Raw genomic sequence first — 13,629 nt, 5'->3', positions numbered from 1 at the left:
TCAAATATAATATAAGGCGGCTAGTGCCTTGATTAGAAGGCAATTGAATAAATAAGCAATCAATATGAATGTTTAGATTACATGGAGATTATAAATTCTGTAAACGTTTTTTCCCTCCTTAGAAATGGTAGATTTCGAAACATTGGTTAGATAAATGACTTGTTTGAATGGTATCGTTGAATGCAGTATCCTCTATTATTAAATAAATCTTTTACTGTGACAACTGCATATTTCTAGCTATTACAGATTTTGCATCTTTTACTGTGACAACTGTAGATTTCTAGCTATTACAGATTTCGCATCTTTTTATTGTGACAACTGCAGATTTCTAGCTATTACAGATTTCGCATCTTTTACTGTGACAACTGCAGATTTCTAGCTATTACAGATTTCCCAGCTCAGCTAAACAGAAATTACATGCCTTTTTTTCTGCAGTTTCGAGTCGTTTATCAATATTAAGAGTTCTTTAGTGGATTATTTCAAAATCAGGCTCTTTCCAGATTATCTATTGATTGAATAAGATACTTGGACCCTTTGATGATTAGATTTATATATAATATATATAAAAGGTAGGCAATTTATCAAAGGGAAACGTTTGAAATCGACAAGAAAAAATGAATACTCAGTAAATCTAATGTTCGATGGATTAATAAATGTATTGTCTACAAATTACGTACTTTACAACATAAAATTCAAATGAAATGCAACAGTATAGAACATATATTGATGGTAACTTGTAGTTCACGATTAGAGCATTCAAAAGTTTAACGTTTTTAAAAACGTTGATCGTTCGAGTGTTTTAGTCATTTATTTACAAAAGTACCTTGAATTTTTAAAACTTTTAATATTATAACTCGCGTCCTGATTTAAAACCGTGCAGTGACTTCATTCACCCTGTTTTGAAGCTGGAAGTCACATTCTGATATTAAGATCTGTAATCACAAGTGTTTATGGATAGCGGAACAGGTAATGTTGAAGGATGCGTGCTTTCATTGGTCCCCGCATGGCCAGGTGATATGTTAATAACGAACGTGGCTGCACGTGGCGCGTACGACTTTGTCTATTTATACAAGCTACATCCACAAGGACGGCTGAGTTCCACGTAGACTTGTTATCTTACCAAGAATAGGAGACGGAGTTGTTCACTTACCTGTTTAGTTGGAGTATGAATTTATAACTAACGTTTCTTGGTAATGTTTATGGCTTCGCGACTCGTCTGATTTTACCGATTACAAGATTAGACAAGGGTCATAGTGTTAGTTATGTAAAGGTAATTAATGAACCTGTTTTGATCCTTCTTGTAAACGATAGATGATTCCCTCTGCAGTATGAATCTTTTCCACCGGTCCAAATCTGACAGATGTCCTTCGCCAGTGTCCAGATCCATAAGCAGTCCAAATGAAGAATCGGTGTTACCCAATTCTCTCAATAACTATTCAACTGGTGATAGTGCTCGTGTTGTGCCATGCAATATTGTTTATTATTCCTTTCAAACGACGGGCCAGTTTTTTGAATCAGGAACAGTAAGCTCCCAGAACCAAAGAAACTTTTCGTGCAACCTTAAAAACTCGGAAAACAGGTCATTAAGCGAAGAAACTCCGAAAGATCCTCGAAGTAAAACCATCATACAACACAATAAAATTCCTAGAAGAAACAGCCCTCAAAAATCCCCCACTCCTCCCGCACTAATAAAGAAACGACGCCTTGCCGCTAACGCCCGTGAACGACGCCGCATGAACAGCCTCAACATTGCCTTCGACCGACTGCGAGAAGTGGTTCCTTCGATTGGAAACGACAGAAAACTGTCTAAATATGATACACTGCAGATGGCCCAGAGCTACATTACAGCTTTAGTCGGAATCTTGGAGAAGTAATGGATGCTTATTTTAAAGATATTATCCCCATAACTTTTTTATGTTTGGAAAAACGACAGCATTGAATTATCTTAAAGATTTAATTTAAAAAAATTATATCTTCTAATACAGATCTGGATTTTTGTATCATACTTGGTACATTGTTCTTAAATTATAACGATCCTATAACATACTACTATTATCAGCGTACTATAGAATATAAATTTATGTTTTTAGTATCATGTATTGGTAATGTAAGTCCAAAAATACAGTGCCTTGTAGTTGATACTCTGACCGCTACGAAAGTCGTATGTTTCGTGTAAAGAACTTTACGGTAAAATGCCTTAGTCAGGCATCATACGAGTGAAATGGTGTTTTTTATTTCACTTATTTTATGTAGCATAATAGTATAAATAGCATAATATCACAAATGTTCCATTTACTGGTTCTGGATGCTGCAATTATCATATCTACTTTTAAGCAGTGTAAGTTCAAAGTTTTTAACTTTTTATTAATATTTTTGACGTGTTTTGCTTGTTTTATTTCATTCCTTTTTCTGCCAGAATATGAACGAGAACTGGACATTCAGGAGACTTATCTAGAATGTAGATAATGGCTGGTAATATCAGCAACAGATTCGGTGTAATGTTTCTTGTTGTTAAAGGAGTTTTCTTTTAATTGTTTTAGTATTTTATAAGAGAAACCTTTGTAAATAGTAAAGTCTATATAGTTTCACATGTAAATAAAAATGTAAAATCGATGTTTTTTACGCCTTTATACAATCTAAAGTACTTAATTTTGTATATGTTTTCCAACTTACTCATACCTGTATTCTCAAGCCCTTACTTACACGAAACGTCCACTAGTCAGAATGGTAAGGAGGCGGATGTGAATTCTGTCAAGCTGAAGAGATTGTAACGATGTTTTATACATGCGAATTTTGGTTTGAAAATAAATATTAAACTTTAGGCGTTTGTGCTTTTTTCGTTACTTTGTTAAAAATTAAGCAATAACATGAATTCCAAAACTGTCAATTTAGGCCACGAATACACTTGTTTAAAAGTAATATAAGTGAGCAGTTGTACACAGGCTAGACACATGTATCTATTTGTCTGAAACGGAAAACTTCTCTAAGAAAAAATATATAGACTTAAAGCATTTGTTTACTCTACAAGCCAATCACAAGTAATGTTACACATGAACGTATTTCCGGGCCAATCACAAGTAATGTTACACATGAACATATTTATAAGCCAATCACGAGTAATATTATATATGAACATTTTCCAAGTGCAAATTGTCTAAATGGTTCAACTTTTCGACAGATCGTGTTTTTTTCTAGAAAACGTTCTTCGAGATTGAATAGAAATAATCTCAAAATTATAGTGGATATGCTACATGACAGAACGACAGGGCTCGACAACTTTGTATATCTGTTCTAAGTTATATATTCTGAAAAATATTAAGCGCGTATGATTGAAAACTATGTTATACTTAGGGGTATTCGTCTTATCTATAATCATACTCACATGATATTTTGGAGAAATCTTTTCTCTGTAGGTTTCCACAAGGTGCTGGTTCCGTAAAAATTGTTAGTCTCCAAAAAAAATTTAGTTTTTTTTTTTTACGAGGAATCTGATGGATAGAAGAGATTATATCATGTTCTGTATTATTTAGTACATGTTGGATATTTTGAACAACTTTTCACTATGTAATATATTAACGCATTTTTCATTTATAAATGTATATGTAGAAAAAGAACTAAAGTAAAGAGATAGAATTAATTTTATTCAATTCAGAGGTCGCCAAGCTGACGATTTCTGGTATTCAAGGAAAGGCCTCCTGGGCAACATGTGGCAGACGAAAACATACTTAAAACTCCATTTTTATATGCCTATAATTTGAGATCCGCAACAGACTAACGAAGATGAATCTAGAAAAGAAAAGAAAAACATCTACAGTCTACCATGGGTTGTGTCATTATTATTAGGCTTATCAGCTTACAAAGTGTAAACCAACATAATTTGAATGTACATGTCACATATTAGCATCAATTTGCATCACTGAATAACCATTTACATAAATATACAAATAGAAAAGATGTTATTCTAAAGCGTACCCTAATTATAATTAGAACTATTAAATATAATTGAAATATAAATAAAGATGAGGCACGAGCTGTACATACGTTATCATTTTTGATTAATTTAAAGACCGTCTAACTTATAGAAAATCGCTGGTTTTTATTAGTTGTTTTTTTGAAGTTTTACTTAAAACGTGTTTCAGACATCCATTCACCTGTGATCCAGCTGCTAATCTTGATTTCCTTGTATAAAATCAAAGAAATTTTAAAGAGACAAATTAATAGTAATCACCAAGTTTTACAGTGTAAAGATATCAAGCACAACAGGTGTCTCTAGTAGATATGTGTAGGCACGTGCAATTTCAAGAGGCTTTGATAGGTACTCCTCAGTCTGTCGGTGGCTATTGAAAAAGTAACGCGCTCGCGTGCACCAGTGCAGCTGCAGCCACTCAGCTGCTTTGGTTGTGTACGTTATTTGTTTGATAATGTGATCGTATCAATTACAAGCTGTTGTTACCAGTATAACAAACTTAGTGTTACTACAAATCACATTCAAGTTGTATCACATGGGTCCGTCTTGATGACTATCATTTTCAAAATCTCGTTGTTTGTTTTATACATGTACATTTTGAAAGACTAGGCTACAAAACCTCAAATAACATCTTGTAACCGTGCTTACTTTAACTCCGGAATTATCGATGGGATCTATCTATCTAAAGAAAATGAGACTTTGTGAACTCATTTTTCTAAACTACTTAGGCTAGGCATGTCTGGATGTAAATACGAGGATTTAAATTCGCGTCCCTTTGCTATATAAACGCGTTTAGCACTTTGGGGCCATAGATATATTATGAGGTGAAATTTTTACATCCAATCAGAAGCAGCTCAAGATCTGGTAGCTGACTATAGCTTCTTTCCCTATAGTCTATCAGTTCAAAACCATGAATTGCTACGCCCAGATAGCCCTTGTTTAGACTTACGCTAAGTTCTTATGTAAAAAAATTATTCTAATAATAATGCACGAAACTGATCGGCTGATTTCAGTTGTTTCTAATACCATATGCATGATAAAAATAACATCAATATTACAATTAATCCCGCTAATTATTGCTGGTGTTCCTTTTGTATTTTACATACAAAATAAAAGATCTACAAACGGTCAGTAATTTCAAGGATAATTCATCGTCAAGACGCACACAGTTAGGATATTTTATTTCAAAACTTCAGACCTCCATTTCAAATATTTCCTTAAACTTTTTTATCAGTTAAATCTTCCTTATCACAAGACTTGACTTGTCCTCATTTTTAGTACTAGCCTTTCGATGTTTTAGGGATACAACTACAGAATTTGTTAATGTCACATCGAAAGATCAACACACACACACACACAAACGAGCTTGTTATAAAAGGATTGAGAGCGGCCTAGTGATTAACGTTTTAGGCTGTAAATTGGAGGCTTCGTGCTTTGCGCCCCGTTGCCACCCAAAATCAAATTTTAAAATTCGTGCTCCGCATTGTGGATCTGAGGTCCGCGCCTCCTTACCGCCAAGTAAACAAAATAAAACAAAAATCGCTCTCCTCAATTTTGGGCCGTGGGTGGATTATAATAGTGACTACATAATCCTACTGTTCGTACGAAGGGAGTAACCCAAGAGTTAGCGGTAGGTGGTGTTGGTTAGCTGCTTTCCCTCTAATCTGTCAGTTCAAAATTAGAGATGGCTTGCGCAGATAGCCCTCGAGTAGCTATGCGCGAAATTAAATAAACACATGATATCATTAACTTTTAAATCTCGTTTTCTTTAAATGTTTAGCCATCGCCAGTTATCAATTCGTACTTGAACCAGTACTTCTCAAGAAATTTAAACATCGCAAAACAAGATCAGATGACGAGCAGAGAACAACGAAAGTGGTGAGTTTGGAAAAATAACTTCTACTAATTTAAACTGTTTGTAATATTTTTAAACCTTTACCACGAAGCCTGTTGAATTGCAGGTGGCCTAGGGCAGCTTCTTTCTAAAAATACTTCATTTAGAAGTCACTTGAGATTAATTGTTCTATCAAAACCTACCTTCTGGTGTGTTAGTTCTCGGCTGCTTAGAGCTTCAGCGAAGCCAAATGAGTGGGTGATATCAGTGCCTCAATATGTTTTTTATCTTAATTGTCTTGTAAAGTATTTTTCTCTCGTCCACATTATCTTTCAGTTGACTCCAAGCTAAAGATCTGCTGACTGGCAGATAAGAACATAATAGGTCTATAGTCTAAATATATCACCCTACTGCTGTAGTCTTAGCCGGGACAGATAAAGCCAGCTCCTACGTACACAAGGTGACAGGTGATCCTGGATAACATACAGCGCTCTCAGTTTCCGGCTGACAGTATTAACACCTGTGTTCCACGGTTTCGGAAGATTTTCATTGACTAAACATTGGAAATGATCATTAACACAAAGTCACAACTCAATGTTTACATTTGTGTGTTACATTTATGATTGTTTTAGAAGAGACTGATTAATTCAAGAGCAACATAACATTTCTTTGAAAAAAAAAGCGTTCTTTACTCATCTTTATCAACAGAATGAATTCAAGTCATTCTGACACATACAGAGAAGAGGATATCATAGATATATATATCTGTCGATAACCCAACTTGTGGTCAGCAGAGGACTCGAGAGCGGCTCGCTTTTATACCTGGATTAATAACTGTAGGGATTTCTCCATATACATGGTGAAGGTGAAAGATAGCTAGCTAGCTCTCCATAAAGCCTTCTATTTTAATAATAGCAAATCAAACACCTCGACGTTTGTTGATAACAAGTCTAAATAGAACACACGCTGATGGTTTTGGCGGTAACTTGTGTCATAGGCTATTCAAACAATTGGGAATTGGTCGTATTTTAATTCCGCGTCATGTGACCCCACTCAGTAACAATGTTACTTTCAAACCCGATGAAGGGCATTTCGTGAGTATCTAAAACTGATCTCTTTATGAAATATAAGAGAAACATTTCATTGTGAATATTAAAAACAATTATTAGTTTGATTGTTAATATTTTGATGGCCATGGTTTGCTAATTGTTTTGTCTTCAATCGTAAAACTTATTTAAATGAATAAACTTCAAAACCAAACAAGTAGTAAATGAGATTATCAGTAGTTTATATTGTAGATACAATAAAACATTTTTTGTAAAATAAAAAGGACTGACAGCTTTATAATTTGTATTCTTGTATTTTTTTACTTCTGCAACGGTTTAAATCTCACGAGTCTGTCACATACTTTTTGTACATTCATTACGGGTCTTTTTGGTTTTATCTTGCTATTACTGTCTCATTGGCTCAGCGGTAAGTCAGAAGATTTATACCTGTGCCGAGCACAGAAAAAAATAGTCCCTTGTGTAGCTTTGTGCTAAACGAACTTATTGTTTGTTTGAAGTTAAGCACAAAGCTACAAAATGTGCTACATGTGCTCTGCCCATCACGGGTATCGAAACCGCTGTGCCACTGAGGGGACACGATCTTATTAATACTTGAATTAATTACCTCATTGTTTTAACTAATTGCTTCAGTTATTTACTATTCATCCTATACAGAGGTTTGCTCGAGTTATAAATGAACATCTTATTGTGGACCAAATCTAGACTTTAACCAAAAAAAGAGGTGAAAGAAGAAAGAAAAGATACATAACTGATATTATGTCACCTAAAGATCAAAAAGTAGGTTTGTAAATAGTCTCACTGGTATTAAAACATCGAAACTAAAAATAATGCTAAAGAGTAATTAACTAAAATGTGAACTTTTCGTTTTAAATGTGTAGTTGCTAAATACAATGCTTTTCCAAGGGAATTTTCCACAGTTTATCACATCACATTAGATAAGTTGAACGAATGTTTACAAATGCGTCTATTGGCCTAAGAGAGGTTTCCTGTTGCATCAACCATGTAGGTTTATTTATCAACCACATTAATGCACGAAAGGACAAGGTGGCTTACCGGCCCAAAATGCCCCCCCCCCATTAACGAAAGTTTCTGAAAAATTGTACTAAAGTAAACTTTAAGGTAAATGAAACATTAGGTTGTATTTATTATTTAAATATGGTTCTGTCTGATCAGTGATACCTTTTATGTTTTACCTATTGAAGATGCTGAAGAGCTTCATCAACTAGTTTTTAAATCTTCTTTACCATGTATAACATAAGAAGTTTAATGTTTGTACAACATCGAGTGTTCATTGACACAACGGATATGTACAGTGCAGTCCTTTATTACTTGTAAACAATATGTTCTTGTAGAATCTTCAGAAGGAAGCGCAGAATTGGAAAGAGTGTCAGTGGAAGCTTATGGGTGTCCAGATCTTATGGTATAGATCCAGAATAAAAAAGCTGGAGAAGGATTATTAATTGAACAGTAGTGCCAAAACCTTCTGTCCGATTAACACAAAGAAACTGGAAGCAATTACAGTGTACATTTAAAATAATAATAATTTTTTTAATGAAATTAATATTTGTAACATTATCGTAATAGTTAGAGAGCTTATCAAGTTTGAAAATGTATAAATTGATATATTACATAAAGGAATTGAGGTTCCTGTACATAGACGACAAATCTTGCTTTCAGTAGTAGCGCACCCTAGTGAGAAATCACGATAAGATCATACGCTATGTCTCATCAGTTATTATTCATACATATATCCTAACCATTTAATAATTCCTTGAAATGTCTCTTTGAGATAATAGAATGTACAACTTAAATAATCAAGTATAATATCATATGCCAATATGGGTATTTTTGGGGGATCATAACCTTTGGCCTTATAGGAAAGTATCTCAGTCTAAGTAGTTTTCTTAGGGATTATTTTAGAAAATGGTATTTAGTCAAAATCAAACCTTAAATAGTGTATCTGATCTATAAAGATATATAGGCGTTTTATATAAAGATTACCTCATTTTCAACACAAATCTTAACTATATTCAAAAGTTATATCTATCATATTAGGATCACAGTAAGCACAAAACAATGGGATTTCGATTTAAAATGTTCATACATCTATCAAGTTTAATAAATCTCGGATTCTTACCATATGACATGTTCATGTTTATGACATCATAAATCCAAAACGGCTGACAGATTCAACTGAATTTTAAGGTTTCTTTCTACATAAGGTTTATTTTAGTTCTGTTTTCAAAAACCTTATATGGCGGGCCTTTGTCCCTAGTATTATAACAACACTACAAAGGATTTATCCAAGCACACTATTGGTCGTGCATTGTTTAGTGGGCTGTCAATCCGAGGCTCGAGTCCCGTTGTCGCAAAAATTAGCCCTGCACTTTAGGGTCCTAGGTGCATTACAGTAATATCTGTAAAATATCATTATTCGATCAGATAAAATTAGCTCATGAGTTGGCAGTGGGTGCTGTTAACTATTTGTCTTCTCTCTAGTCTATTAGTTAAACATTAGGGACGGTCATGCGCAGATTGCACTTGTGTAGCGCGAAAATTCTGAAACAGACTAATCAAAACTATTACCGTTAAATCTACAAAAAAAGAAGTGTGAAATTAAATAACTTTCATCTTGTGTAAGTTTTTTTTTCAATTTAAAAAAGGAGTTAATTAAATTTAATTTTAATCAGTAACTTCTGTTTTGTAATCACCATCCTTCGGTCCTTACCGATATAACAAAATATACGGTTATATGTTGGCATGTTTCTGGAATTGAAAATATTGGAGCGAAACCACTATAACATTAATAAAAAAAAGGGGAAGAAAACCATATTTTTCAAAGAAAATATTAACCTCAAAATTAATATTTCTTACAAAAAAAAATATGGAAACTGAAAGGTATAGTTTATGATGAAATTTTATGGAAAATGTATTTAAACTTTGCATGTCATCTTCTTCCAGAACCTCTGATGTTTTGACAAATCAGTGTAAAAAAGAAAGAAAATCTCCTGGAGGTTATGCAACAAACTTGTGGGATTATAACGGTGAAATTCGTTATTTCAACCATGGCGTGAACATAGCTTATATAATATTAACCCCTCGAGAAGCTTTACGCTTGAAAAAAACAAATAAAAGAAAGCGAAACTCGTACAATATTGTTATATAAAAGTTAAGGTTAAGACATAACTTACACTAATAATTTCCATTATTTACCCATTTACTTCTAATTGAAATATAGGATAATTAAATTGTTAAATATAGTATTTTGTACACTATTGCTTCAAAATTCCGGATAGCTAGCGCAGACAGCCCTCGTGTGTCTTTCCGCAAAAGTCAACGAAAAAACAAAGAAAAACTTATTTTATGAAGAAATATTAAGTTTTGTGTTCCAAATAAATATTTATATACCTCTAAATATTTCTGTACAAAGTAAACTTTAATTGTGAAGTTGTTTACATTAATTATGAATTAATCATTAATCACTAAATCATGTCAGGTGCTCTTCGGACAATGGTCGAAAACACCGCTAACAACTAGGACACCTAACAGATGACCGAAGCTAGATGGCTCACCTGCAACTCCTATAGAAGACTAATTATTTTTATTGAATATTTTAGCAAACGTTCTAGTTGCCCTTATTACATAATAATCCCCCCCACTGGCACAGCGGTATGTCTGCGGATTTACAGCGCTAGAATCCGGGTTTCGATACCCGTGGTGGGCAGAGCACAGATAGCCCATTGTGTAGCTTTGTGCTTAATTACAAACAAACAAACAAACAATTACATAATTCAGTTGTTCATATGACCACCTTCCCTGGACGACAATGCATTCTGTCTTTATATTATACTAGTCATTAAAGACCTACGAGTATTCATCAATATTTATACGATAGTTTTGTTGTACTAATAACCCAAAGGTTGTGGTGTTAGTTTCAATATGAGAAACTACGATGAATAGCACTACTATTTGGAAACTTTTAAAACGGGATGAAGAAATATAGTAATAAATGAAATAAAACCTATACTTAAAACACAACAGAACCTTTCAAAACCCAATAAGTAAACTCTGCGAACATGATACTGATTGAATACTACAAAAAAAAGTAGTTTTAAATGCGACTAAACTGCCAAAATCTACTTTCAGAGTCTTTTATTAACCCACAAATTACCATCTTGTTTTGTATCTTTCATTATCGATGGAGTCCACATATTACATCATATTGTACAAAAGTTTATGGTTTTGCCTGTTACAACACTCACTCTAAATAACTGACCCAAATAAATTGGGTAAAATCACCCGTTTTCTTTATAAAATACCCTAAGGAGTAATTAGTTGGGTTAATTAAGTTTATAGTTAAGGACAAAGCTACACAATGGGCTACCTGTACTCTGCCCACCACGGGTATCGAAACCCGGTTTCTAGCATTGTAAGTCCACAGACATCCGCTGTGCTATTTGGGAGGCATTAAAAGTGTCGTTGGGGTTATAACATTATCGTCATCTTTGAAACACCTCTTTTTTTGTTTACAATAAAATTATTAAAAACACACAAAAGAAATTAATTTGACCTCTGCCGAGTAATGTCTTCTGGCGGATAATAAGTAAAAATTATACTTCAGGCCATCCTTGACTCGAAATGGTGGGAAAAATAAAATGGTAAAACTCACAAAACGGGTTTAGCCTAGGTTTAAACTGTTTTGATTTAGAATTTTTAGTCTTACCAATGACACAGAAAACTTGCGTTTAGGCTGTTTTTTCACGTGGTGCGTGCAAACCCGTTTTATGTGTCAAATAAAAAAATTTTATTGCTCTTTGTTTGGCTCATCTGGATCCAATTTATATTGGGATAATAACTAGAATTACACTTGGACATGTATCTAAAGACAAGTGAAATTCTCGTTTTTCTCTGCAAAAGGGTTAATTTATAAGTGATATATCACTTATTTATAGGAAATCACATTATATATATTTCGCGGGTGTCTAAAGTCGTCTGGCAATAAAATAAAACAATATAATTTTGGAATCCGTCAAAGGATTTCTATGAATTGTTGTTTTTACTTTGGGGTAATTGGTTAGTTGTTATTAAGCACAAAGGTACAAAACTGGTTGTATGTGCTCTGCCCACCACGGGTATCGAAACCTGATTTCTAGTGTCGTAAGTCTGCAGACTAAGGCTGAAACAATTGATCGAGGGGGAGGGGTGTTAATGTTTTTTTTTTTCAAAATTCAGGTTACCTAGCCTATATGTCTCATGCTAGCTCAGCAAGAGACTTATAATGTTAAAAATCGTGTTTCGATACCCGCTGTTGGCAGAGCACAGAGAGTCCATTGTGTAGCTTTATGCTTAACAGCAAACAAACAAAGAAATATATCCTTATAATGAGTCAAATTGTCCGTTACTTAAAAATTAATATTACAACTCTGTTTAGAATCAGTTAAAATTGGAGATATGCGTACTAAATTTTGAGATCCCATCAGTCGAGTAAAATTATTTTAACTTGTTAAAAAACTAAAATCCTATATCAAAGCAGTGAAAGCGTAACTTTCAGTCAGTTAGAATAACATCAAATGAACTCCTAATTGTTTTTTTTTGGGCAACTCAAAACCAACAATAACCAAGTGAAGTATTTTATGAGAATAACTAAAGTGTTTTTTTATATAAAAACATAGCTAGTTTATTTTTAAATGTTATCAAACACGATAAATAAAACAGTGGAATTATTAATGTGATGTCACACAATTTGTTCTACATCATCAATTTATTTTGGGCATATAACCTTTTTAGGACTAAAATATTTCTCTGTGAATTAAAAAAGGATGGCATTTTAATTATTAAATAATTCTGTAATGCATTTAAAAATTGAAGCTTGCAAATTTTGGATGTTATACACGTGTAACATTTTCCAAAACTACTGTTTTTTTTTTCAAAAATTATTTTTTACAACCAGTGGAAAGTTTAAATTTGGTTATAAAAACTATCGGAACAAATAAAATTATCTTTTTATAATCAGTGTCGGGAAATCCTGGGTTCGATTCCCTGCTGAGGGCAGAGCGCAGACAGCCCTTTGTGTAGCTTTGTGCTAGCTAATAAATAAACGGTGTCAGTAAAATCCGTGAGGTGAGTATAATTTACTGATATAAGTAACTACTTTATAAATCCAACGAAAATCATAAATTAAACTTTTTGAGTTTTGATGAAAAATACTCCCCCAATGGCTCAGCGATAAGTCTGTGAACATATAACGATAAAAACCGGGTTTCGATATCCGTGGTAGGCCCAGTACAGATAGCTGTTGTGTAACTTTGTTCTTATTAATAAACAAAGAAATTAAAAATGCCTTTAATGCAAGGTTTCTTCCTCATAAAGTTAGTAGCGATTACTTACTGTTAAAAACAACGAAACAGCGAGTTTGAAAATCGATGTATTGTGATGGGTAAATACATTATTTTCCCCTCGTTAGTTAGTCAAAGTAATTACCCTTTCTGTGCTTCTATACACATTATTTGGTACTAATTATGCACAGATGTTACCATTTTCTAGAATAACATACGCACATACATATATAGATAGATAGATATAATGTTTACCATTGTTACTGTATTTGTGTGTGTGTGTGTGTGTATATATATAAAGCACAAAACTGTGTGTGTCTGTCTGTTTGTACCTTATCTAAACATTCCTAGGTCGCTGGGCCAATATCAACCAAACTTTGTGGGATGATAGTTTGGAACAGGGGACATGTTAATGTGGATTCACAA

General features: G+C 33.5%; 1 protein-coding gene across 1 annotated transcript in view; it reads left to right on the top strand.

Annotated features, from left to right (window-relative positions):
* The first annotated feature begins 1,328 nt into the window (after nucleotides 1-1,328).
* Nucleotides 1,329-13,629, top strand: part of LOC106457362 (basic helix-loop-helix transcription factor amos-like) — a 37,248-nt gene continuing 24,947 nt past the window's right edge. Inside the window, exon 1 of the mRNA XM_013916774.1 lies at nucleotides 1,329-1,870. Coding sequence (XP_013772228.1) covers nucleotides 1,329-1,870 — 542 coding nt within the window. The remainder of the gene's footprint in view (nucleotides 1,871-13,629) is intronic.

The sequence above is a fragment of the Limulus polyphemus genome, unplaced genomic scaffold, assembly GCF_000517525.1.
Source record: "Limulus polyphemus unplaced genomic scaffold, Limulus_polyphemus-2.1.2 Scaffold322, whole genome shotgun sequence".
Classification (NCBI taxonomy): Eukaryota; Metazoa; Arthropoda; class Merostomata; order Xiphosura; family Limulidae; genus Limulus; species Limulus polyphemus.
Note: the sequence above shows the minus strand (reverse complement) of the source record. Positions and strands in the feature narration are given on the sequence as shown.